General features: G+C 40.8%; 2 protein-coding genes across 5 annotated transcripts in view; one reads left to right on the top strand and one right to left on the bottom strand.

Annotated features, from left to right (window-relative positions):
- Positions 1-12,074, top strand: part of LOC114903438 (protein adenylyltransferase SelO-like) — a 28,206-nt gene extending 16,132 nt beyond the window's left edge. The window contains exons 13-19 of one of the 3 annotated variants that reach the window (XR_003795729.1): positions 2,014-2,058; positions 2,171-2,252; positions 2,354-2,446; positions 4,348-4,427; positions 5,470-5,513; positions 8,632-8,698; positions 11,663-11,791. Coding sequence is in view for 2 of the 3 variants with exons in the window: in XM_029236232.1 (XP_029092065.1) it covers positions 2,014-2,058; positions 2,171-2,252; positions 2,354-2,446; positions 4,348-4,427; positions 5,470-5,513; positions 8,619-8,698; positions 11,663-11,785 (547 nt within the window). In the remaining variant the exon portion in view is untranslated. Of the gene's footprint in view, positions 1-2,013; positions 2,059-2,170; positions 2,253-2,353; positions 2,447-4,347; positions 4,428-5,469; positions 5,518-8,618; positions 8,699-11,662 lie in introns of all 3 variants that reach the window. The other 2 variants (XM_029236232.1, XM_029236233.1) reach the window with 2 other exon arrangements.
- Positions 12,075-14,106: 2,032 nt separating this feature from the next.
- APBB1IP (amyloid beta precursor protein binding family B member 1 interacting protein) overlaps positions 14,107-27,622 on the bottom strand; it is a 102,342-nt gene continuing 88,826 nt past the window's right edge. For both annotated transcript variants that reach the window (XM_029236230.1, XM_029236231.1), the window contains 3 exons: positions 27,028-27,142; positions 16,434-16,537; positions 14,107-14,940 (listed from right to left, as the gene is read on the bottom strand). In XM_029236230.1, the coding sequence (XP_029092063.1) occupies positions 14,449-14,940; positions 16,434-16,537; positions 27,028-27,142 (711 nt within the window). In that variant the 3' untranslated portion in view covers positions 14,107-14,448. The remainder of the gene's footprint in view (positions 14,941-16,433; positions 16,538-27,027; positions 27,143-27,622) is intronic.

Genomic DNA, 27,622 nt, shown 5'->3' with positions numbered 1-27,622 from the left:
TTGTTTTCCCCTCCATCCCAATGAGACCTTTAGAATGCTTTTGTTTTACCTCTACTTACCCAACTGCTACATTTTGCTAAGATAGTTTAATATTTTGAATTTCAGACTGTTAGTAGGTTTTCCCTTGAAGTATCTCTCTTCTATTTTGAGTCTTCGCCCTTAACACTCCACTCCCCTCCCTGCATTTCTAGTCACTTTACTGCTTACTAACATTGTTTTTATTATTTTTTTTAATTCCGTCTTGAAGTCTCTGCCTTGATTACTTTCTTAAGTATTTGACTCACATGGGGTATATAGGTGATATACTTTCTGAAATCTTACGTAACCATTAATATTTTCATTTTACTCTGATTGAGATGTAGGATATTAGATAAAGTATGGATTCAGTTGCTTGTAACAGAAATCCCAAATAATAGTGGCTTGAACAAGAAGGACATACATTTTTCCCTCACATAAACGTATGGTAATTCATGTTGGTAATTCAGGGCTGGTATGGGGACTCAGTTGTCTGAGTCCCAGACTGCTTTTAGCTTTCTATGCCACCATCCATTGTCTGTGGCCCTCATGGTCTGAGATGGGACCATCTATCACATCCATATTCTAGGTAGGAGCATGGAGAAGCAAAGAGGCAAGTCCTCAATATTGAAGGACACATTTCAGAATTTATACACATCACTTCCCTTATTTCGCCCTGGCCAGGACTTAATCATATAGCCATATACATGTAGTGGCCTTATACTGTATCAACTTAGCTAAACTGGTCGAAAAATGCCCTTCCCTGCTTGGTCACGGGTTAGGTTGGCCACAAGAGAAATTGCCAAGATCTGGAAGGCAGAAGAGAAGCAGCAGTGTTTACACCCAGAGGGCTGGTATAGGGTTGGGCACTACTGCAGCTCACACGCCTTGTCAGGGGCTGCATTTGAGCAGAGGCTTGAAGGAGTAACAGGAGCAGCCACAGAGATATGTGGGGGAAGAGTGCTATAGGCAAGGGAATAGCCTGTGCAAAGGTCCTGAGGCAGGAGTGTGTGTGGGTGTTTAAGGAACAGCATGAAGGCCAGGGTAGCTGTAGCAGAATAAGCAAGGGGAAGAGTCATAGGAGATAAGGTCAGGAAGGTCAGGGGAGTGGAGCTTCAGAGTGTGTTGAGCATCTGTATAATTTAAAATACATTAAGAATGTTAAGAAATAGACAATTTGTTTAAAAATGGGTTTAAGGTTAATAACTTTAATTTTTAAATTTTTATGAAGTATTTCACTATTTTCATACATTCAGGCAAATAAAATGTTATTGTATTGGGTGAAGTATCTGTAATGCATTATTTTGGGTCTAAGGTAATTTTTAAAATACGCCAGGGCTTCCCTCGTAGCGCAGTGGTTAAGAATCCGCCTGCCAATGCCGGGGACATGGGTTTGAGCCCTGGTCTGGGAAGATCCCACATGCTGTGAAGCAACTAAGCCCGTGTGCCACAAATACTGAGCCTGCGCTCTAGAGCCCACATGCCACAACGACTGAAGCTCACGCGCCTAGAGCCTATGCTCCGCAATAGATAAGCCACCGCAATGAAAAGCCTGCGCACTGCAACGTAGAGTAGCCCCCGCCTGTCACAACTACAGAAAGCTGGTTTGCAGCAACGAAGACCCAATGCAGCCAAAAATAAATAAGTAAAATAAATAAATTTAAAATAAAATAAAATACACCAAAAAAAGCCATTTATATAACTCTTTTGGTATTATAAAGACATATTAACATTTATCCTATAAGTTAATTGTATATAGTCATATTTCAGGAGTTACCTGATTTGACCTGTACTGTATCCAAATCTTTGAGACAGTAAATTTATATTGACAATTTTCTCTAAGGTATGATATACAATTAAATCACTAAATCAGAATCAGTAGTATGTAATCAAATGCTATTTAATGTATGAGAAGGTTCACTTTGTTCATGTAAAATGTAATTCAAGAATTTTAACATTTAAGCAAGGTTTAACGGTGCTGTCTTTTTTCTCCCTCAGTGCTGCTCAGATTCTTGAGGGGTATCCCATTCTTTATGATACAAGGTTTGTTGTTTGTTTGTTTTAACACATATTAAAGCATCCTGCTTGGTTTGAGGGCAATTCTTAAAATAGTGAGAAATTTAACAACAAATCAAATTGACATTTCTTCTTTTAGATTTAGAGAATTGTTCAAAGCCAAATTGGGATTACTTGGAAAAAGCAAGGGTGATGATGATTTAATTGCATTTCTCTTACATGTGAGTTTATCATTTTATCTCTTTTTCCTGATTAACATTTGAATGACTATTCCGTACATTCTTCAACAATTGAGGTTGCTAAATGTAAGTATTTTCATTAGCTCATGGAAAAGACAGAAGCTGACTTTACAATGACATTTCGGCAGCTCAGTGAGATCACTCAAAGCCAGTTACAGGAGCTCAGCATTCCTCAGGTATTAATTTGTGACTTTTGGCTTTTTTCTTAACTCAGTTTTCTTTAACAGATTTGTTGAGGCATAATTTACATACCCTAAAATTCTACTCATTTTAAGTGTAGAAGTCAATGATTTTTAAAATAACTTACAGATTTGTGCAGTTATTGCCACAATTCAATTTTAGAACAATTCCATCACTCTGAAAAGATCCTTTTTTGCCCATTTGCAGTCAATCCCTTTTTACTACTTCCATCCCCAAGCAACTACTAGTCTACTTTCTGTCTCTTTGCCCTTTCTAGACCTCCCCTGTAAATGGAATCATATGGTATGTGGTCTTTTGTGTCTGGCTTCTTCGCTTAGCATATTTTTGAGGTTCACCCATGTTGTAACCTGTATCAGTGGTTCTTTCCTCTTTATTATTTTTAAGATCTTTTAAGTACGTCTTAAAATATTATTTCCTCTTTATTACTCCCTTGTATGGATGGACCACATTTTGTTTATCCAGTTACTAGTTGACAGACATTTGGGTCATTCCCACTTTTTGGCTATTGCGAATAAATACTACTATGAACATTCATGTACTGGTTTTTGTGTGAACATATTTTCATTTCTCTTGGGTAGATACTAGGAGTGGAATTGCTGGATTGTTTAGCAAATTTATGTTTAATTTTTTAAGAAACTGCCAAGCTGTTACCAAAATGGTTCTTCTTAATTCAGTTTTAAGAAAGGTGTTGCCTTTTTTTTCAATACTGATCTGCTACATTTATGGAATAATATGGGTATTAACCAGAAGACTCCCACTTATTATAGATTTTTAGAAACATAGCTCTGTTTATAAGGTGTAAGTCTTTTATATTGCATTGTTTTTATTATTTTTCAGATGAAAATCTAGGCATATTTTTTAAAATTTCAATTTCTTCATTATATTTCATGACTTCTGTGTTAACTAAAAAAATTATTTATATATAAAAACTATTTGTGTATAGTTCTCACAGGTATGTAATTGCCATAAATTACAGTTTTAGGAGTGATTTGAATAAAAGAATGTCTACCTATTCAGCAAGAAATCCAGCAAAACGTTAACCAATAAGCATCTCTGATATAATTTAAAAATTATTAATGAACTATCAGAACTAATTATCATTTAATGTGAGATTTAACATTTAACATTAACTGAGACATAGTAATGTTAAAGTGATTTGAACGAGTTCTTGACAGATGTTAATATTTAAATTACTGAGTGTTGGGAAAATTTGAGGGAGATCATTACACTTTTAATCATTTTAATAGTTAATTTCTGTGTCTTCTGAATTTCAGACCTTTTTAACTCCCTAACTCTTAACTAGAGCTAATAGCTTATTCGTGTTCCCTTAGCCTTTATGTATATTTCTATAACACTTCTAAAATGGCATTGACTTATTTGTTTACACACTTTCCTTTTTAAAAGCAGTAATTATGTCTTATTAATTTTTTTATCCTTCCCAACTAACATAGTTCCTAGCACACAGTTGACATTCCATAAATATACGTTAAATGAATTAATAGATAACTAAATAAAACAGTTACAAATTAAATTTTTTAAGTAAATTATATATTACGTGAGTTTTCCCTGTTTAAAGGAAGGGTTTTGATAATGTAAGTATTCACATGTAATGTCTATTTATAAGAACTATGTATATTTTTTATTTCTCTTAAATCATGCCATTACATGTATCTCCATGAATTAGAATTTGAGTTGAAAGTTATGTAAAGAAAAGGAAAACATTATTCCTTTTTAGTACTACTTCCACTTGAAATAGAGAACCTTAAGAGAAATCTGGATGTTATAAATTATTGTTAAATACATAATTTAAGGGACATGAAGTTAAAATAAAGTGAACAAATATTAATAAGCAGTCTATTACTGTATTTTCTTCTAGCAATTCTGGGCACTGAAAACGATCTCAAAGCACAAACTCTTTCCTGCCTGGGTGTCCCAGTACCTTTTGAGACTGAAGAGGTAAGGTAACCTAATCACTTCTTGAGAAAGCATGTAATGTATTACTTTAGCATCGTCAACCCATCAGATTCCTCACTTCCTTTCCATTTTTCAACATTCCCTTTTTATTCCCGGGAAGTCTGCTCTGGCTGAGGAGTGTCTGGTAACATCTCACCCACGCAGAGAGCACCCTTCTGTTCACCTCAGCTTTGATAATGCCATTCCCCTGTGTCCTGAGCCCAAGTCTCCCAAGCCTTGAAGCTCTGGAGAGAGAGCTCCCCAGGCTTTCATCCAGTGTCTATAAATTGTCACATCTCATACAATCGTCAGAAGTTACTTTGCTTCGTTAACTGTCACAATGAATCGGAAGCAACAAACATGAAAGAGTAAAGAAATTGTAGGTAGTGGTGGCTGAAGGGAGAGACAGGAAAACCACAGGATGCGCAGGAGCAAATAGCCTGTCACAGTTTAATGGCAGCTGAGGGCTATTCGTAAAGATGACCCTGAGTAATGAAGAACAAGTTAAATTATTTTCAGAAAACTATGTTTTAAGATAAGGAAAGAGAGGTGCCAGAGAGTTTCGATTTTTTTTTTTTTTTTTTTTTCTGTACGCGGGCCTCTCACTGTTGTGGCCTCTCCCGTTGTGGAGCACAGGCTCCGGACGCGCAGGCTCAGCGGCCATGGCTCATGGGCCCAGCCGCTCCACGGCATGTGGGATCCTCCCGGACCGGGGCACGAACCCGTGTCCCCTGCATCGGCAGGCGGACTCTCAACCACTGCGCCACCAGGGAAGCCCAAGTTTAGATATTTTTTTAGACAAAAGTATTTTTTTAATTGGTAAAAATAAAAATTTTGGTATTATCTAAAATAACGAAATAAGGTAGTATTTTATATATTGTTTAATCAAACAGGATTTTCTGTCTTCCTTTCAGACACTGATTCAATGTGATTTAAAATTTTTTTTTCAATATTTGTCTTGTGAAATAATTCTCACCCTTTTGGAAAAACGATATGATTTGGGGAGACAGTGATTAATTCTGTTCTTTGTTCTGTTCATTTTTAGTAACATGAATGATTCAGATTCTGAAAGAAGAAAAAGAATGACAAGTAGGTAATCCTTTTGATTTTTTCAGCTTGAAGGATTATTACATAAAAGCAACAGGAAGTAATTACTGGAAGTAATTACTCCCAGTTTTCAAAACCTGGAAAACTGGAAGTAATTACTTGAGGGAACTGGATTTGTTGTTTTGTTTTTAACTACAAAAGCTCTAGATGAGTGTATTTTAGTTGAGTTGAAGTGTCATATATGAGCCTTTCTAATTTCAGATGACTTTTAACTTGATTATGATAGCCCTGCTTTCAATAAGTTTGCATATTGATGTTAAAATAATATGGCCTTAAAAGATGGTGGAGAGACAAGGAAGGTGGTGTGGTTTATGGTGGAAAGAACGTGAGTTTTGGAATCTGACAGATGAACCTCATCTTGCCACTTTTTTGCTGTATAATATGAAAGATATTTAACTTTCCAATTTTCAAGGCCCTTAGCTATTATAAAATGGGCATATTTTGCAGGGATGTTGTAACGATGAGCAATAATATATGTAAGTTATCTTGTTACAGTGCCTGGGCCATAATATACACCTAGTAAATGGTAGTGCTAAAAATAAATCACCTTTATATACTGCTTTCAGTTTACCATGTGACTTTACACTTGGCTTGGAGAAGAAAAAAAAAGGAAGTTAGTCCTTTTTGCAACGTGGGTTCTAAGAAGATCAAAGAAGTTAAGACAGAAGTACTCAAGTCCTGGAGTACTCTTACCTTACTTAGGACTGGTGTGGAGAGCTAGTGTGTGTCATCAGGGCGGCTGATCATTTGATGAAATAAGAATGATGCTAATTATTCCATGTTAAGTTAGAGGATGAGACTGCTTCTTGACTCAGGACACTATTGTAGAAATAAAAGCAAGCTGAGTTTTTACAACGAAGTGAGTAATCAGTCTTTGGGGCTTAGCATGGATTTAGCTGCCAGCCACTTATGTTCATTGGTGCAATCATACAGAATTTATAGGCCAGCTCAATATGGACTATATCAGCAATTAAGAGAAAAAAGAAATTGAGAGAAGAAAACGTCGTGGCTGTCTTTAGGATTTGGATTTGTTTGGTTATGACAGGATGGATGAGATGGTAAAATGAAAGACATTTAGTGAATTCAAGGCTGAAGCTTTGAATTATTTTAGAGAAATAATAAATGCTGAACAGTGTACTCTCAAGGAAAGGAAAAATTAATTTTCACAATGAGCAATGGGAAAAAGTTCCAGACGAGATAAAAAAAATGTACAGAATTAGATAACCTCAAAGAATCCTATGAACAGATCTACAATTTTCTGATTTCAGGTAGTTTGTATATATCAACACATAATTTGATCCAAAGTACTTCTGCTTGCAGCTACAAGTCCCAGCATATTTTAACAGTATTTCGTTGCCAGGTTTCTATAAAGTGTTGGTGAAGTTTGTTAAACTTTTAATTGGGTGACTCCACTCTCCCTCTGCCTAAGTCGACTGCTTCCACAATTTCCCTTGCATGTCAGTTTCCTTTTCGTCTAAGGATTATATATATTTATTGTGTATATGTGTTTTTATTTTAAAAGAGTTCTGCATGAATTCTTTACAATTTGGAAGATGCAAACTTGTAGAAAGAATAAAAAGATTCCCATCACTCAACCACAGTTGCTATTCACTTTTCCATGCGTTTATTGACACTTCTAGTCTCTCTTTTTCTGTGTGTATTGATTAGGAGAAAATGTAGTAGTAATCATATTATGGTATAATTTTAGATCCTTCATTTTTCACTAAAAATAAACATTTCCCCTGACTACTTCATTCTTTATAATGTAACATTTTTAATGACTGCATAATATATCTTTGAAAGGGTATGTAATGTTTCACTTAACCAGTCCCCTATTAATAGGCGTTTAAGTTGTTTCTAGTTTTCCTTAATATAAATAATGCTTTTTAATGTTTAAATTTGTTCCCATAGACTATATTCCTAGAGAAGTAGAATTACTGGGTCACAGGGCACTTGTATTTTAGATTATCTGTCATGTCTTGGCAGCTCTTTAAAACCAAGTCAAAGTGGAATTTGTATGTTCCCTCCATTCAAGTAACTCAGAAAAATGTTGTTGAGAATCACAAAACAGTGATTTCTGGAGTCCTCTCGGAATTTCTTTCAGGCCAGTGAGGATAAACATCCCCTCCTTTCCACCTAGTTGATAAATTATCTTGGAAAAGTCTCATCTCAAATAAAAACATAATTTCTGGAATGTGCCATTATTATAATACTTCTTTTTTTAAGATTTAATTTTATTTATTTTTGGCTGTGTTGGTTTTTCGTTGCTGTGCACAGGCTTTCTCTAGTTGTGGTGAACAGGGGCTACTCTTTGTTGCAGTGTGTGGGCTGCTTCTTGCGGTGGCTTCTCTCGTTGCAGAGCACGGGCTCTAGGCATGCAGGCTTCAGTAGTTGTGGCACATGGGCTCAGTAGTTGTGGCTCGCAGGCTGTAGAGCGCAGGCTCAGTAGTTGTGGCACATGGGCTTGGTTGTTCCGTGGCATGTGGGATCTTCCCAGACCAGGCATTGAACCCATGTCCTCTGCATTGGCAGGTGGATTCTTATCCATTGTGCCACCGGGGAAGTCCCTATAATACTTTTTAGTATGAAAAAATGCATGGTTACTATAAAAAATATAAATTTACAAAGAGTTTTGCCTGCATGTAACCTTTCCTATTTGCTCTTGGCAACAACAGCATTAAGCAGTCCTACTGAGTCAGACCTGAATTCTGTGTTTGAAGATGTTAAAAGCAGCAACTTTTTTCCTCCCTTCATTTGGGCTACAGGATGAATCTTCTACTTTCTCCCAGCTTTATAAAATGCTTAGTGAACTGAATATGGTGAAAACCAAATTAATGATGAAACACTGAAAAGAAAAATAAAACATAATATTGCTCATGATGTGAAAAAACCATTTTTCCTGTACCATAAGGTGATAAATACTGTATATTGTTTATCAACAATCAGAATGACTGATGCTAATCATTCTTCTCATTTGAGCCTCCCGGCAAAGTTCTTAAAGGTTATGTCATTTCAGTGGTAATTTCACATGGCCTGTGTCGACGTAGTAATTATTGTTCCATGATGAACTTTCCCCTCTTATTTAAGCTGTTAATCCTAGATACGTGCTGAAGAACTGGATGGTGGAATCCGCAGTGCAAAAAGCAGAAAGGAACGATTTTTCAGAGGTAAGTTGATTGACTCTTCTGGGCTTATTTTTATGAATTTAAAATGTATCATACTTTACGGGCTTCCCTGGTGGTGCAGTGGTTGAGAGTCCGCCTGCCGAGCCCCGGTCCGGGAGGATCCCGTGTGCCGCGGAGTGGCTGGGCCCGTGAGCCGTGGCCGCTGGGCCTGCGCGTCCGGAGCCTGTGCTCCACAGTGGGAGAGGCCACAGCAGTGAGAGGCCCGCGTACCGCAAAAAAATGTATCATACTTTAAACACCCTGATTTTGTTTGCAGATATGCTAAACCATACCTTTGCCAGCACCAGCTTCCCAGCTTCTCACTACCTGGTCTCTCTTTTTTTTTAATCAGTGAATCATTTTCTCGTATTTCAAAATTTATTCTTTAATGTGTTTAAAGTTTTAAATATTCATTTGATATCATATCTACATTAATTGAACTTCTGAGGGTCTGGTTCTGCTAGTCATTGTTTATGTTTAGGGATTTTGGATTTCAACCTCAGAAATCCAGTGAAGCCGATTTGAGGGTGCATCTCTCCAGAGGGAATTAGCTTTTGCATCTACCAGGCATCTATGGCACTAGCAACCTGGGTCTATGAAATGAAATCTTGACATCCGGGAAGATGAATGCACTGGATCTATACACATCAGCTTGTATGAATCTCACATATAATGTTTGGCAAAACAAGCAAGTGGCAAAGGAATACATACAATGTGTTACCACCCCAATTTAATCTAAACATGTAAAATCATGTCTTTAGGGATATATGCATATATAATAAAAGTAACAAAATGAATAAAGATGATAGCATCTTTGGACAGTGATTGATTTGCAGTAAGGAAGAAATTCGAGTTAGGGAAGGATATTCAAGGCTTCAGCCATATTGGAAGCATTTTATTTCTGAAGCTGAGTGGAGGATACACAGGTATTTGTCATATTACTCTGCATACCTTCTTCTATGCCTCAAATATTTCCTAGTTAATTGTTTAAAAATGCATTGCACACAGTGTATTTCTTAGAAGAGGAATAGCCCCCAGCACTCTTGCTGTCACTCTTTTGTCCTGCACTGGAACAGACATTATTAATGATCGCGGCCCCCTTTCTCTCTCAAATGGGTCACAGCCTTAGGATCCTTCTCATCACAGCATGCTGTGTAGTCACTACCAACTGATCAGAGTGGGCACAACAGAGAAACTGTTCTTGCTATTTCTAATTTGGAACTTGCATTAACTTTACATTTCAGTAGTTTAATTAGCCTGACAAATCTAGGTTTTCATTTTAGAAAATAAAATATTTTTAAGTGTAATCTTTTTAGGGTATTAAGGAAAAACAAAGAGAAGGAAGCTAACTGAGTATTTATCTTTAGATAAATTAGTCTAAGCTGGGGAAACTAAACAGTGTTTAATAGGATGTTTTTGTTACCTTGTTTCACCTTCCTTCCCTCTCTTTTGTTCCCTCCCTGTTTTCTCCCTTCCCTCAAAACTATATTTGAGTAAGGATGCAGTGCCCACCTTGGGTGGGGAGGTGTCTTCCTAGGTCCAAGTAAACGTTCAGATTCATAAGACTATTACAGGCTGCTTTTGTCCCCCCTTAATTCAGAAAGATACAGGACAGAAACATAGCTTACCAGCAGGGCACCATTAGGTTCCTCCTTTGCAGGAGTTGTTGAAGCATCCACGCAGGCAGGGAGGTACAGCGGTAAAGCTCAGGTGCAGGGGGACACGATCCACACTGGGAAGATGCAGGGCAGCCCTGGCTGAAAAGCTGCATGTTCTACAGAAACCAGTATCTCTTCTAACAGCTCCATGGGCATAGTTTCCAACATCCCCACAATAGACCTGCCTTATACCGTGAGTCCCTACACCAAAGAAAGTCCAACACATTCTATCAGGTGTTTACAGTTCTCCCAGGACAAATGCTATTTGTCAGTCATAAGCCGTGTTGTATGGTGATACAGTGGACATACATATACCACCTTATCAGGTTACCAGGGGAACAGATCCAGAAAGTTAACTAAGGGTTAAATTCTCATGCAGGAAAAGAAAAAGATCTTGTTAAACTTTTAGACCTATAACTCTTTACACATACACCTTGTGTTTACATTCCTGCATCAAACATTTCTTGAGAATTCACCCTCTGCGAGTTGCTGTGGAGAAGTATAAAAATCTATTCAGGGAGCTTTTAAACTAGTAGGTAAGATAAGATAGGTATAATATTTATTATATATACTTTTTAAATGGAGGTATAGTTGAAATATAACATTTTGTTAACTTCAGGTCTACAACATAATGATTTGATATTTGTATATCTTGTGAAATGCTCATCACAGTGAGTCTAGTTAACATGTCATCATACACAGCTACAATTTTTTTTTCTTGTGATGAGAACTTCTGAGATCTATTCTCTTAGCAACTTTCAAATATACATACAGTATTATTAACTATAGTCACCATGCTGTACATTACATCCCCACGACTTAATTATTTTTATAACTGGATGAAAATATACATTTTGATCCTAGAATTATTGCTGAAAGAGGTGTGTTTGTTGATCCCTCAGTTTATACCGTGGGACAAAATTGCAAATGAAGCAGTATGAGTTGGAATCCATGCCCTTGATTTGGAAAGAGTGTAAATCATTGACATCCTTTTATTTTTATAAATATTTTAGAAAATTATAATTCTCTTAATGCTGTGAAGGAATTTAGAAATGATCGGGAAATATATGTATTCTTTGTGATGATGTACATATTCACTCTCCTGTTTCCGCAAAAAACTACTACTTAAGGAACTTTCTCTGGAATAATAGAAATTTTAAGTAACAGCTATAGTTGAAGTTTTAATGAAACATAAAATGTTTAAACATTTTCATGCACATTTAAAATTTACCTTGTCGTTTCAGAAATTTAGAAAATTAGTAAGGGTCCTGATTAAGAGAATCTATATCTACTTTAAATTGTTTACCAGGTCCATCTCCTCCAGCAAGTTCTTCGCCGTCCTTTCCAGAAGCATTCTGCAGCTGAGACAGCAGGCTATTCCTCACCTACTCCTTCCTGGGCCAAAGATCTCAGGGTTAGCTGCTCATCTTAATTTGGGGAAAATCAATTAAGGGATACTTCTATCACCGAACCCAGCATAGAATAATCTATTTGACAAATTCTTAATGACCACCTACATTTTCTTGACAATCCTGTATTTCATAATAATGGTTATATATAAAAACATTTTTTAACCAAATAAAGTGGACCTATTCTCTGGAACATGTTTGTGGTCATTTTTGTTTTAATCAATCAATTTAATGAATAATAACTACCTGAGTTATTCTCAATAACTAAAAAATCTTATAACAAATCTTTTAATGAATTTGTAAGTTTTCATCTAATACCATGTATCCAGCAATTTGGGGCACATCAAATAAAAATATAATTTAATTGTACTCCTCAAGCTTTTTTGTCTGTTATAGTAATTTTCATTTACCAAAATAAAAGAATCGTTTAATGAACCTGATTTACCATTCAACCAGCTTACTAAGTATCAATGCATGATAATCTTGCTTCATGTACACCCCTACACACCTCCCCCTTGTTCCTAGTTATTGTTTTAATTGAAGTATAATTTATATATCCCCAAGTATTTTAAAGACATTCCCAGACATAGTTTCATTTAATCTATGAATATTTCTGTATCTCTAAACGTTAATAACTTAAGACACATACATACAATACCATATCACCTTAAGACACTTTTCTGTCTGTGCATAAACTGAATAACAAATATGCAGTGATCAATTGATCAATCCCTAATGGTGTTGAAAGAAGGGATGTGACTGGTCACTGTTCATGATATGTATCTGTTATTTATGTAGTGATTTGTGGATTGAAGAGCTAATAGCAATGTTTGTACTTTGCATAATTACTAACTACTAGTTAAAACTAATTACTAGTTAAAATAGCATGGCAGCAAATGTGAACCATGTTGGGGACTGGCGTTATTTAACTAAATTGTGGTAATTGAAACTTGTGCATGTTGAACTCTGCAAAGCAAGGACCATCTGGACCATCTATTTCCTAATGTTTTCTTTTATATCCTGTAATAAAGGCGCAGGGATGGAGAGAGACAGTGCATTCAACCTTTCAGTCCACCAAAATTATATCAATATTTTGACCACAAAATCAGTTAATTCTTTTCCATAGCTTTTCTAAAATATATATTATCTAATGCTAAAACTCACAAACGTTTTAATGTTTGAATTTTTATCATTTTTCCCCATAAAGTAAATGTACAGTATGGATAGAAGTTAGGAGACTCAGGCGGTGACCCAGCTCTGTGAGATGTAGGTTAAGCACATCTTCAGGCCTCATTTCTTCTCTGTTAAGTTAGGAATATGTTTGAATTGATGGTTTGGGGGTCATCTGTGAAGCCCATAACAACCACATCTCTCTCTTTCCCTTCCCCAGTCCCCTAGGTCCTACTCTCTGAGCCCTCCTTTTCCATAGTGATGGGTCCCAGTGCTCAGGAAAAATTTAGTGCACCTTACCAGTTTTAATTACTAAATATTTTGGTTTTAAAATGTGAATTTGCTTTTTCATTGTTGTTTTAAGTGTCAATTTAGAGCTCACTTTTTTCCAAATATTAAAACATAAGATTAATTATCTTCCTTAAGTAGAAAATAACACATTAGTTATTATTACTATTTTTGGCCACGCCGCCCAGCATGTGGGATCTTAGTTCGCGCGGAGTCTTAATCACTGGCGCGGAGTCTTAATCACTGGACCGCCCGGGAAGTCCAACACATTAGCTATTATTTTCTACCCACTTTAAGAAGATTTTGAGGTGTTTTACATTAAAAAAAAAAAAAAAAAACAGAATCATGGAAATAAAACTAAGAAAATCTAAAAGGACTCTCAGAAGCCAATTAGAAAGAGAAGATAAGGGTAATAGGAACTTAAGATAAACTGGTTGTTAAAATTAAGCATTAAATTTATCTGAGGGAAAACATTCCTGGTTGAAGAATATAATTTGATTGCCTTTTCCTGTCTCTAAATTTTTATTTATAGCAACTTATAGCATTATAATAACAGAATCCAAAAACTATGTAAAACACTATTTTTTCCCCCAATTACTATGTTATTCAACCATTAGAAAACCAAAACCAAACTAGGGTATGTCCAAGACTCCAATCAATCAAGCAATGAGTCTCAAAGAAACTAAATTCACTCTACCTCTCCTGGTTTTTTCTTTTTCTTCTTTCGATTTTCCTGAAAGTTCTGGAGATCACTGAGATGGAGATGGAAAATATGTCGAAGATCAACAAGACTTTAGAAGGCCTAGGATTTTTAAAAGGTCAAGTATATTATAAAATAGAATTGATATTGCACTAGATTTATACTGATATTTCTAGAAATACCATCTTAAGGAAAAAAATTTTAACTTTTATTAATTTGATGCTTCATAACATAATAAAATAAATGAACATAAAACATCATTTTACTTAACTTGGAAGGGAAGATAAAATCCATTGAAGTGGAAATACACAGGAAAGATATGTACATTCAGGCAGATATTCTAAATTCTGTGTTAAGGATTATGAATGTACTTGAGAAACAGGGAGACGTTTCCTATTTGCATTTCTAGTCTGAATACTTCAATATTGTATCTAAAATGAACAAGATGTCACGGAAACAAAGTAGCAAAAATGCAATTGAGGTTAGCAGTGATTACACCCATCACCCAAAGATACTTCTAGGCTTCCCTTAGGGCATGTTGCTTCTCTTCTTTTGCAAAGCTTTCATGAGATCCGACATGAAATCCTGCTCCCCGCCTCCCCCGCCCGGTGGTCCCGGGTTCGCCTGCCTCTTGGGGGGAGCTGGCGGCCTTTTGACCACCACGGGGGTCGGCTTCGCGGCTTCCGGGGCGAGGGCGGGCGGGGGCGGGGGCGGCGGCAGCGAGGACCCCGCGTCGCCCGCAAACGACGGCGGCGGTGGAGGAGGCACGAAGTCCGGGGGCGCGTCGCTAAAGTCGGGGGGCGGCGGAGGGAGCTCGTCGTCCTCCAGGGGCGGCGGCGGCGGGGGCGGCGGCAGGAGGTCGTGGGGCGGCGCGGGGAAGCCGGCGGCCGCGCCCTTGACCTTGGAGGGCGTCCCTGGGCTGCCGCAGCCGACTTCCGAGGACCGTCGCACGGGAGGGGGCGGAGGCAGGCTGGACCTGGGCGCTCCGGGGTCGTGGCTGCCGAGGCCGGACTTCTTGTCCTTCAACAAAGCGACAACAGCATTTATTCTTGACCACACGGCCACGTGGACATGACAGTTCCCGGACAGGTGAGTCTCCGGATTTAGGAAGCATCTGCCCCCGAGGGGGAGGCTCAGTCCCTCAGTCCTGAGACTCCAGGTTGTTCCTGAGCTAGCTCACCTCATATTTATATAATGCAACTTCCCCCAGGAGTTTCAGGCAGCTGAACTGAATCCCTCTGTTTTAGTGATAATTATCATTGCAATTTACATTTTATCAGGCTTTCATTTTATTTCTTTCTTTGCTTAATAACCTCTTGCCACTGGAGATTAGAAATTTTTTTTCCCCCTAACAAAGTGCCCTTATGATTGAGTTTATTTTATTTAGTTCAACTGCTTAGCATAAGAAATTAACTGGTGCTGTATTTTTTAAAAAATTCTGAACAGGCAGTTTGGGAATTAGTGTTCACGCATAGTTAAGTGATTTCTATTCTGGGATCCTTTTATTGCTTTCAGCATTTAAAAATGTTTTTCTTCAGTTGGCATTACAAAAACCATGAAAATAATAATCGCTGAAAGTACACTGCAAGATGAGATTGTCAGACTTGAGAAGCTAACAAGAATATTAGAGAAACACACCTTTTAATGGTCTATTGTGGTTTTCAAAAATTATAAGAAGCTCGATAAATACAGGATTTAACTGTTCCCACCACTGGCTGATGGACAAAATGAAAGGGGAGAATGAGGTGGAAAACTACTGAAACACATTTAAGACTGGTTTGAATCATACATGGGAAATATTCAGTGGAACTTGTATAGTCAATTAAGTCATTACCAATTGGACTAATAACTAAATTATAACTTTTGGCTATAATTTTTAGATAGATTTAAATGAATCTTCATTAATCTCTACTAAAAAAAAAAGTTACGGAGAATGTTACACCAATTTGGAAATTATTTTAAAATGCGTTTTCTTCTCTGTCACCCTGAGGACATATGTAGAACGTTAACAGAAAAATACAATAATGAATCTTTTATAGTGGGACCCTGTCAGTACTCTTCTAATCTGGTTTGGGATCCAGATAGCATTTAACAAAGGGCTTCTGACTAACATGTTGCTCTAATTTATTCAGAAAAAATAAGTAAAAATCCCAAGGGCTTAAAATGCAAATGCCACTTTCAGAGAGTGCTAAAACCACTTGACTAAACAAACAAACAAAAAAATTGCTTCAGTCAAAATAAATGTAGCTAAACTAAAAATAGTTACCAATCCTGGGCATTAAAAAAAATTCTTACATTTCCCCGAAGCTGTGATAGTTGGTTTTAATTTTCCATCCTAGCCTATGTAACTTTGAGATAAATATATATATATATGAAGCAATTATCTAAATGAAATTACAGTGACTTTTGAATTGTTGGAACTCTATTTTCTCTTTTTAAAAGAACAATTAGAATACTGCTAATGGTTTAGGATATGGGCTTACAGGTGACAGTCTGATAGAAGTGGGTCTTACCTTAGTTGTTTCAACCTGTCTCTGGGCTTCTCCGAGAACAGTACTCATAGAATGTGCTGCCTGGGGGATCTGACCATTGGCCTGGGTGGTGCCTGTTTTAACTCCTAAAGGGGAGGAAGAGAGACAAGAAGAGTGGGCAAAGGTGGGAGGGAAAATTAGGAGTACGGGATTAACAGGTACAAACTACTGTATATAAAACAGGTGAGCAACAAGGAGTTACTGTATAACACAGGGAACTATACTCAATGTCTTGTAATAACGTATACTGGAAAATAATCCAAAAAAAAAAAACAACCCTGAATCCCTTTGCTGTACACCTGAAACTAATACAATATTGTAAATCAACTATACTTCAATAAAAAAAGAGTGGGCAAAGTATTTTCAACATCCTTCAGAGTTAACCTGAAAAGACAAAGCAGTTTTATGTCTCCAAAGCAAAAGGATTCACAGGTACACAGGGCTTTTGAAAAAACCTGAGGTTCTACGACAATACTTCATGAAATTCAGCAAAACATTCAGGGAAATGAATACTTTATACAAGCAACAAAATCTGGATTAACTGGGGTCCTAGAGAACAGTATGTTCTGCTTTTAAAAACTTTTTCGTGACTGGAAAATGAAACTTGAAAACCTCCTTTTTAAAAGAATTGTTGTTGTTGAAGATTTTTCTGAAATGGATGTATCTGGGTTCATACCATGCTATGTACAGGAACAACTTTTGAACGTTATCCTCAACAAAAAATACTTTGAGCACAAAAACAGTAGAGAGGACTTCCCCAGTGGCGCAGTGGTCAGGAATCCACCTGCCAATGCAGGGGACAAGAGTTTGAGCCCTGGTCCGGGAAGATCCTACATGCCGCGGAGCAACTAAGCCCATGTGCCACAACTACTGAGCCTGCGCTCTAGAGCCCGAGAGCCACAACTACTGAAGCCCGTGCGCCTAGAGCCCGTGCTCCGCAACAAGAGAAGCCACCGCAATGAGAAGCCTGCGCACTGCAACGAAGAGTAGCCCCCACTCGCCGCAACTAGAGAAAGCCCGCGCGCAGCAACGAAGACCCAATGCAGCCAAAAATAAATAAATTTATTTTTTTTAAAAAAAAGGTGGACAGAGGGGATTGGGCAAAATATACAAACCCCCACTATATCCTGAAATTAGATTTTTTTTCCCCAGGAAGTCCTGATATGTGCTTCTTTTCCTGCCTTTTTTTTTTTTTTTTGCGGTATGCAGGCCTCTCACTGTTGTGGCCTCTCCCATTGCAGAGCACAGGCTCCGGACACGCAGGCTCAGCGGCCATGGCTCACGGGCCCAGCCGCTCCGCGGCATGTGGGATCCTCCCGGACCAGGGCACGAACCCGTGTCCCCTGCATCGGCAGGCGGACTCTCAACCACTGCGCCACCAGGGAAGCCCTCCTGCCTTTTTATTTGTCCTTTTGCACAAAAGTGTGCCTAGCTGAGGTTTCACAGTTTTGAGAGTCAGAGAGAAGCAGCTGTGTGTTGATGTCTCTGGCTCCGGAGAGGGCATCCCGGGGGGGAGGACAGCCAGCTCTCCACATACTGAGCCTGCTCCTCCCATGACTGAACTGCCTCCCAGACCCCGACCTGAGGTCTCCTCCCTGAGGGATTCTGAGGTTGCCTTAGCTCTGCTCAGTACCAGCAGTTCTGCCAAATATTTATGAAATGACTGTGTGCTTGCTTCTCTAAATATTTTCCAAATATTTTGAAAAACCCAAAACTCTATGCAACAACTCAGAGAAGGTCATTAAGTACTTCAGGAGGCAGGGAAGAGGGGAAGGTCTGATGAGGAATCAGACACTTGCATTATCTCAAAGTATCTCTGTACGAATTATTAAGTACAACATGAAATAACTGCACAGGAGAGAAATCGGACAGCACGTTAGCCAAGTGGTCAGAATGAATGTTTCCAATGAGGGGCAATAGACACCATATGCCTCCAACTGGGATACCCCGAGAAGGACACGGCAGCTTAGTCCTGCCCCAAACACATTACCTGAGATGAATTACGAGGAAATATCAGACACATCCAAACTGAGGGACATTCTATAAAATAAATGGCCTGTATTCTTTAAAAAATGTTAATGTCTTGATAGACAAAGAAAGGCTGAGGAAATGTTCCAGAGGAAAGGGGATGAAAGAGGCATGATGCCTAAATGCAAACTCCAAATCTGGACGGAACCAGTGCCAGGAAAGAGCATTGCTGTAAAGGCTTCATTGCGACGACTGGCAAAACTGGGATATGGGCTGCGGTTTACATAAATATACTCTATCAACATGAAATGTTAAATTTCCTGAATTTGATAACTGTACTGTGGTTAGTAAGGGAATAGCCTTTTTTTGTTGTTTTAGGAAACACAAAGGGAAGATTTAAGGGACAAAGCGACACAATATAGTCAATCTACTCTCAAGAGGCTCCAAAAAAAAAAAGGTCTAGGGACAACATATGGGGGGTGGGATAGGGAGAGGGGGATGATACAGCAAATGTGACAAATACTCAGTATCGGTGCTCTGGGTCAAGAGTCTATGGAAATTCTTTGCATTATTCTTGCAACTTTTCTGTAGGTTTGAAATTATTTCAGAATAAAAATATGTTCATGTCCATTTATACAATCAAAAGGCTGGAACAGGCTATACCAACTTGTTCTGCTGTAAGGTTTTTTGCTGTAAAAATGCATGCTCCTCATTCAGCAAGAGCAGCCATCTCCTTGTTCAGAGCTGCCCTCCTCGGCACATCTGCTCGGCGCTGTCAGAACTTAACACCCTGTGCCACGTAAACACAAGATTATCTCTATGACTATTTAATGTCTCTCTCTGATTAGCCACATCTTTGCTCTGGAGGGCGGAAAGTAACAGGTTTAAACTTCTTAAGGTCTTAGGATGTTTAAATTTAAGAGTTTTTCATAAGGCCTTGTGTCCCATCCCATGCCGCCCCTGAGAGATTTAAACCCCTTAGATTCCAAAGTGCTTAATCTCCTCATTTCCTTTGGTCTCTTCTCTTTCCCCTCTTCCCTCTTTGTATGCATATTCAAAATCTTTCTTTACAGGTAATGGAAACACCTTTGTATAAACAGAAACCAAAGCTGAATACTGAAGACAGTTAGGGGAAATTCCTTTAAAGGGCACAAATTATCAATATATATATATTTTGCTTCTTTTGCCCAAACACACACAGTCTGATTCCTCAACAACATAGTGCACATTGCTATGTAACCAGGATGTCTAGGTCTTTGCCGGTCTGTGGGAACAAAAGAAGTCACATCTATAGCAATCTCTCAGATGCTCCAAGCTGCTGTCCTCCCTTTACCAAGAAGTCTAATCTTTTCTGTGGGTTCTCTGCCCCATCCTGAGACAACCCATGGGTACCCACATAACTCGTATATCCTGTAGGTGCCACCAATTTCAGATCTAGGTTGTCCTGGGGTCACAGTATTAACGTCCCAGCTGTCAAGTAGCAACACCACTCCTCCTGCTGTCACGTCTCTCTGGCAGACCTCAAAGGAATTAGGGGTGGGAAGTTTATTAAACATATGTTTTACAGAACTCAAGTGCATTCCCAGGAGGGGACAGATCCCTCATCCCCTTCTTCACCCATGTGGTTTGTAAAGGGCCGATCCTACCACTTGTACTGGCATCCTCTTCAGTGTGGCTACGTGATTTAGGTATAAGCATGCAATGGAGCCCTTCCAGGGCGTTTTCGGAAGTGGGGCTTTCTCTTTGTACTAAGATTTCCAGCTGTGTGAAAAATGTTAGCCTAGAGAGCCAGTGGCAGTCCTTGCCACCTCATGGGGACACTGCCCAAGAAAAAAACAGTATCTTGATGACTTCGCTTAACCCCCTGGATCCCGCTGTGCCTGAAAGCAGCCTACCTCTGGATTTCCTAGTTTTGTGCCATAGTAAATCTCTCCCCCTTGGTTTTTGTTGCTTAAACTAGATTGAGTTGGATTTCTGCCAATTGCCACGAAAGAGTCCTGATGAAAAATAGTGGCTAAAGTCATAAAATCATTTAATAAGTACTAAAAAAAAGCCTCCACGGCTGTTTCCTAATATAAAAGAAAAAACCCTGCCATTTATCGAGAATACATTACTTGTTGCTAAACACTCTGGATGTAGAACGATGCCTCGGGATTTTCCATTGGGTAATCACAGCAGAGGCACACAAATCGTCTGCGGTTTCACTCCCAGCCAGTGACCCTGCACCACTTGGCCCTGCCTCTCCAGGACTCTGGGTGAACCACGTGAAGAGGGAGAGGGCAGGAGAGGAAAGGGATTCCAGGTGAAAAGTTGAAGCGGAGGAGGCATCAGACTGACGGGGCCTGGGGTTGATTGTCTCCAGGCTCTATCAGATGGTTTTATAGCAGGTCCTGCCCAGGGAGAGTTAGTGCCCATGCAAGGTCTCCCCGGCTGCAGTTCTTGTTCTGATCTGTCTCTCGTGGGTCCAAGGTCCAGGAAGTCTGTCCTCTGTGGGTGACCCCCACTCTGCAAGCCAATGACTCAGAAAACAGTTGTTGGGGTGATGAAGGAGGCTCCCTGACTAGTGCCCCAAACAGCCCAAGGTTCAAGTGAGCCCATCAGCCAGTAACTCCTCTGATCCCAAGGAACGTTTGTTTTTTCAACACTATTCTTGACATTTACCTTAATTTTGGCGGCGGAGGGAAGAGAGCTGTTGCAAGGAACGTGTGGTTTGATTTGTCCCAGGCTCCTGGATGGACATGGGTCCCTTAAACACCTTCCAAGGAGCCCTAGTGATTTTGCGTGATGAGTTTAGGCGAAGAGAGAGGCTTGGATAATAATATACGAGAAGAACTGAATTTTAAAAGATGGCGTCATTTCAAGCGGGTCTTTGTTGCTAAGATGTGATCACGGTCATCGCGTACGTATGTGTGTAACTGAGAAGAATGAACTTCACGTTCTATTTGAAAGTGGCTTCCCTTCCTTCTAAGCTCATCATCTTCAGTTCCTTCCGAGCTGGTCACTAATATAGCTCTTTAGAGCTTAAAATCCCACCCAGCAGGTGCTCGTGGCAATACATTCTAAGGCATAAACTGCAAGTTTAAATTGAGGACGTTTTTCCCCTTAGATGCTCAAATGGAAGCATTTACTAATAAGCAGGGATGCTCTCAGTATGGTTTATTTTAAGATCTCAGCACATTTGTCCTCTGTAGGGCTGCAGGGCTTAATTTTGATAAATAAGACTCTACAGCAGAACCAAGATGGGTTAATTTACTATCTACTAACAGATATTCCATCATGGGAAAGATCCTCCTTTTTGATCAATGGACATCTCATCTGACTGCTGCAATGGTGTTCTTCAAAAATTGGATTTAAGCAATTCATTTAGGAGAAACGGAATGAACATGCATTTTGCATTTAGTATTAAGGCTGTTCACATTACTTCACCCTCAGAGAAACCCTACCAGGTATTAATTCATTTTTCCATTTGTCGTCCCAACCATCTTCGAATTCTACCCGAGTGCCTGTTATCTGCCCAACACTGCGGTCCGTGCTGGGAAAACTATGATGTACCAGACAGAAACAGTCCCTGACCTCATGATTTCCTTCAGTGCCTGGAGGAGGGAACAGATACTAAACTAATAATCACACAGATTATTAATTATGACTGGCCTACCAAGGACAATTCATTTGAGATCTGAGGCTGGGCAGGAATTAGCCACATGAAATCAAAGAGCATCATAGGGCTTCCCTGGTGGCGCAGTGGTTGAGAGTCCGCCTGCCGATGGAGGGGACACGGGTTCGTGCCCCGGTCTGGGAAGATCCCACATGCCGCGGAGCGGCTGGGCCCGTGAGCCATGGCTGCTGAGCCTGCGCGTCCGGAACCTGTGCTCCGCAACGGGAGAGGCCACAACAGTGAGGGGCCCGCGTACCACAAAGAAAAAAAAAAAGAGCATCATAAACAGAGGAAGAGCATCTGAGGAGTCCTTGAAAAAGGATGGTGCTTGGGGCTTTGAAAAAGTGGGAAAAGCAGATGGGCTCTGTGACAGGAACAGGAAGACAGGGGTGGGGAAAGAGGCAGGTGGGATGGGCGAGGCTCACTTCCTGCAGGTTTTGGTGGCCTTGCTAAGGACTGGGGACTTAATCTGAGAGCAGTGGAAACCATCTGAAGGGCTGAAGCACCACCCCATGGGGCCAAGTGAAGATCGTGGTGGCTAGGAGTTGATGGCAATGGAGACAAACAGGCAAGGACAGATTTGGCCAATATTCGGAAGGTAGAGGCAGCAGGATTTCGAAGTGGCTGGATTTAGAGGTGAGTTTTCTTGCATGTTTTCTGCGGGAGCAGTTGGGCAGACGATGATGTTGTTGATGGAAACAGGACAACAACGGGCGGCAAGTCTGGAGGGTAAGAGGATGAGCTCAGTTTCGCCGATGTTGAGTTTGAGGTGTCTGGGAAGGAGCCACGTGAAGCCAATGAGCAGACAGTCGGAAACACGGGTTTGAAGGTCAACAGAGAAGCCTGGATTGGATTTACGTAGCTATATAGGTGGTCAGCTCATACACAGTGCTGGGGGTGGATTAGATCACTTAGGGAGATAGTGTAAAATGAGGATAGGGTTAGGATTGATGGGTCTTGGGTAGTTTAAGGTGGGGTAGAAGAAGAGTTACTATAGGAGGTTAAAAAAAGAGTGGTCAGAGAAGTTGGGGGGGGCGGGGTGGGGGACTTGGAGTGTGTGCTATCTGGAAAGCCGAGAGAGGAGATTGGTTCAAGGAGGAGTGGCCAGTTGTGTTGGAGTTGCTGAAAGGTGGACTAAAAAGAGGGGTTTACAGTAGTTTGCTTTAGCAACACAGAGGCCGCTGGTGAGATTAGCAAGAGCATTTTCCACCAGGTAGTAGAGGCAGAAAGAAGCCTGACTGAAATGGGTTGAAGAGTGAAAAGGAAGTAGAAAAATGGAGACAGCAAATATGGTCCACCTTTTAGAATAGTTGCTCGTCAGATGGGGCACTAGCTGGAGGGGGATTTGGAGTTGTAGGAGGGTTTTAAATTTGATTTTGTTTCTTTGAAGAAGGGAGGGATATTGATGAGAAGAAAACAGTAGAGCAGAAGAGAAAGTAGAAGAGAATGGCATAATCATGCATCTCTCTGGTCTTTGTCCTGGGTTCCTGGCACAGAACTTGGTATTTTCCAAGCTATCAGAGTGTCTTTGTTATTCAGCCCCTAGGAACACATCTGAGTTTATGCAAACAAGGTGGATCAGGATGGGTGCTGGTCACCAGAAGACCAACCGACTGATTAGAGGGTTGAGGCTTTGGGCCAGCCTGACATCGGCAGAGTAGAGAACGGGGGGCTAGAAATTGAGTTCAGTCACGTGGTCAATGATTTGATCAATCATGTCGATGAAGTGAAATCCCAATAAAAAATCTGGACAGTGGTGCTTTCCTGGTGGTGAATACATCCATGTGCTGGAAGGGTGATGCACCCTGATTCCAGAGGACACAGCTCTTCATCTGGGACCCTCCTAGACCTCACCTTATTCATCTTTCGTTTGGCTGGTCCTGATGTGTATCCTTTACTTACTTTTTTAATTTTTAAAAATGTTTCTTTCTTTCTTTATTGTTTGGTTGTGTTGGGTCTTCATTGCTGCGTGTGGTCTAGCTGCAGTGAGCGGGGGCTACTCTTCATTGTGGTGCACGGGCTTCTCATTGCGGTGGCTTCTCTTGTTGTGGAGCATGGGCTTCTAGGTGAGCGGGTTTCAGTAATTGCAGTAGGCGGGCTCAGTAGTTGTGGCACACGGCCTTAGCTGCTCCACGGCATGTGGGATCCTCCCGTACCAGAGGTTCCCCACCGAACTCGTGTGCCCTGCATTGGCAGGCGGATTCTTAACCACTGCGCCACCAGGGAAGTCCCAGTGTATACTTTATAATAACATTGTAACAATAAGGGTAGCACTCTCCCAAGTTTTGTGAGTTGAACTGTTGAACCTAAGGGGGTTCTGGGAAACCTCCAGATTTGTGGCTGGTAGGTCAAAAGTTTGGGTGGCCTGGGGACCCCTGAAGTGTGGCTGGCATCTGAAGGAAGGGCAGCCTTATTAGGACTGTGCCCTTTTGGCGTCTGAGCTAACTCCAGGGGCAGCATCAGAGTTGCGCTGCAGGACTCCAGTTGGGGCAAGAATAGGGGATGAGAGCATGCGTGGAAGAATCGGCCCTTGTTAGGAGGTAACACAATAGACATGGGCTAGGATGGGTGTAGATGCAGGTAAGTCACTGGGTCAGGTGGTGGAAAGTTGATGGTTCCTTTTTTTTTTTTGCTGAGTGTAAAGGGGCTGGAGATTGGAAATCTGAGGAGAGTGAAGAATGTCTGAAACAATTAGAGAAGCTAGGAGATTACACTGACTGGGATAGGTCTTCTCAACATTACTGACATCTGGGACTGGCAAATTCTTTGTTGTTCAGGGCTGTCCTGTGCATTGCAGGACAGGCAGCATCCCTAGCCTCTACCCATTAGATGACACAAGCACCCCCCAAAGCATGACAACCAAACATGTTTTCAGACATTGCCAAGTCTTCCCTGGGGGTCCAAATCTCCCTCGGTCGAGAACCATTGGTCTAGAGAAACACAGTAAGAGCCACAGGCGGTATTAAGGGCCCGGTTGTGGTTGATGTCGACAGATCTGTGACGGACTCAGTGTCTACCGTATGCCGAGCCCTCTAGGAGGAAAGGATGTCCCAATCCCTCTCCCCACGCTGGAGAAGCCTCACTCCCCCTACCCTCTCCTTTTCTCAACCTCCAGATTTCCTATATACTAGGTTAACGGTGGGCAGAGTCCTGTGGGTTGAGAGCCAGCCCAGTCATTCTGCTTCCTTCCTTCCTTCCTTTTCCCCTCCCTCCTCTCTTGCTCCCTTCTTTTCTTCCTCTTTTTCTTTAAATCCCTGGTGTTATAGTCGCCTCTGGCTAGGGCTGAAACTTAGGCGAGAGAGATGCCCATTTCAAGCTTTGAGTTTAAACCACATGCTCTAGCTTGTTCTAACAGGTAGCCTTGAATTGGGAGTTATGAACACTAGCCCAGCTGATCAAACATGGAATTCTAATTTGCCACGGTTCCTGTGTCTATATCTTTCTCTTGGGAACTTCATGGGAGGGATGCCTGTGTCTGGATGTGGGCTCAGTGGTGCCCTATCAAAATAGCATCTCACAGCACCCCCAAATCCCCAGTGACCTCTGACACACACACATAACTGGTAGAGCTAAGGTCCTGGCAAGATGTGGGTTCTGTTTCCACCCAAGTGGGTGGACTGTAATTCAGTTGACACCTCCTGGAGTTGGCACCAGACTCTACAGGTGTAAGGTACAACCTTCACAAGACTGCCTCCACTTCAATGCCAGCCAACTGCCAGTTCTGACCAGCCCTTTATAAACTGAGAGGTTCCCACGACCCCTCAGGTTCAATAATTCAACACAATGACTTGTAGAACTCAGGAAAGCTCTATACTCACCCATTACAGTTTTATTACAACGGACGCCCACAGGGCGAGGTCTGGGTGGGTCCTGGACGTAGACCCCCTTCTCTGTGGAGTCAAGGCATGTAACCCACCTGGTTCCTTGAATGTTCACCAACCAGGAAGCTCCCCCAAGCCTTGGTGTCTAGAGTTTTTATTGGGGTTTCATTAAGAGGTACAATTGATGAAATCACTGGCCACAATGGTTCAAGTTCTTCCAACCATTATGTATCATAAAGACAATGTGTTTGAATCACAGCTCAACCACTGAGAAGTACTACATACCAACTTCTCCAAGCTTCAGTTCTCTCAACTGTGGAGTGAGGATAATAATGTATACCTTGCAGGGTGGTTGTAAGGACAAGAAATAATGTGTATATAAAGCAATGCATAGTACCCACTCCATCCCTCAATGTCTTGCCCTCCTTCTTAAAAATATAAACCAGTAGCTGTTATATTACCATTAAAATGTGATGTCCAGGGCTTCCCTGGTGGCGCAGTGGTTGAGAGTCCGCTTGCCAATGCAGGGGACACGGGTTCGTGCCCCGGTCCGGGAAGATCCCACATGTGGCGAAGCGGCTGTGACCGAGAGCCATGGCCGCTGAGCCTGCGCGTCCGGAGCCTGTTGCTCCGCAACGGGAGAGGCCACAACAGTGAGAGGCCCGCGTACCACACAAAAAAAACAGAAAAAACCAAAAAAAACAACAACAAAAATGTGATGTCCAGAATTGGGTACGGGGCTCTAGCCATGATGTTATTGAGGCAAAACACCAAGGAATGATCTCACTGTTGGTGCAAGCAGCCTGCTGGGCACTAATGGAGCCTCGGACAAACATCACATCTATACTGTGATGAGACACAGCTCCCTACAAGCTCACCCTAAGCTGGTGATCACCATCTTGTCCACAGGCATATCATGAAAAAAGGGTCAGAGCTTTGCTAAAGGTCACTTATAAAGAAATAGATACAAGTGTGTGTGTGGGGGGGGGGCGGGATCTTAAATTTGACCATCAGGAGGGAATGTATTCTGTACAGTGTCTACAAAGTTCTGTTTCTATGAAATACATTAGATAAGTTTGAACACGACCTCTGAGCTTTGAACAGGTGTCAGACTCTCCCCTCTGCAAGGTACCTGTAGAAGACGGGGCTGGTGGGGCTGCGTTGACAGTGCCCAGGTTTGTCCACCGAGAGGCAAGCCCTGCCCTGGCCATGGCACGCTGATAGCTATCATAGAGCGTCTTTCCATACTAGGGAGAGAACACAAAAGAAGCAAGAGAGTAATCCCGAATTCTGCACTCAACTGCAAACTGCAAATTCAGGGAAAAAAGGACTTCATCACTACTCTTTTTATTCCTTTCCTGAGATATTTTTTAGTCGACGTATTTCAATGAAAAAAATCCACAAATCATGTTTTCATATGTTAAATAATTTTCCAGATTAGCAGAGTCAGGTAATACCTTCACCTCCCCATTAGAGGAGAGCTTTAGCCACGCACTGTGATGACATATATCTTTATGTAATTCTACTGCAGATTGTATCTCATGTTTCTTAATTACACAAGACACTTGCAAAGCTCTCCATACATCAATAGCTGAGATGTCTCATGTGAAAGTAAATCCCTGACTCTCAGGTCATGGGAGAGGTCCATGTATCAACCACTCTCATTTACTTAAAAAAAACCAATGGGCAAATAAGGTAATATCTATGGCATTGACCCCTTAATGGCA

This window comes from Monodon monoceros, unplaced genomic scaffold (assembly GCF_005190385.1).
Source record: "Monodon monoceros isolate NGI ecotype Baffin Bay Population unplaced genomic scaffold, NGI_Narwhal_1 Super_Scaffold_21, whole genome shotgun sequence".
Classification (NCBI taxonomy): Eukaryota; Metazoa; Chordata; class Mammalia; order Artiodactyla; family Monodontidae; genus Monodon; species Monodon monoceros.
Note: the sequence above shows the minus strand (reverse complement) of the source record. Positions and strands in the feature narration are given on the sequence as shown.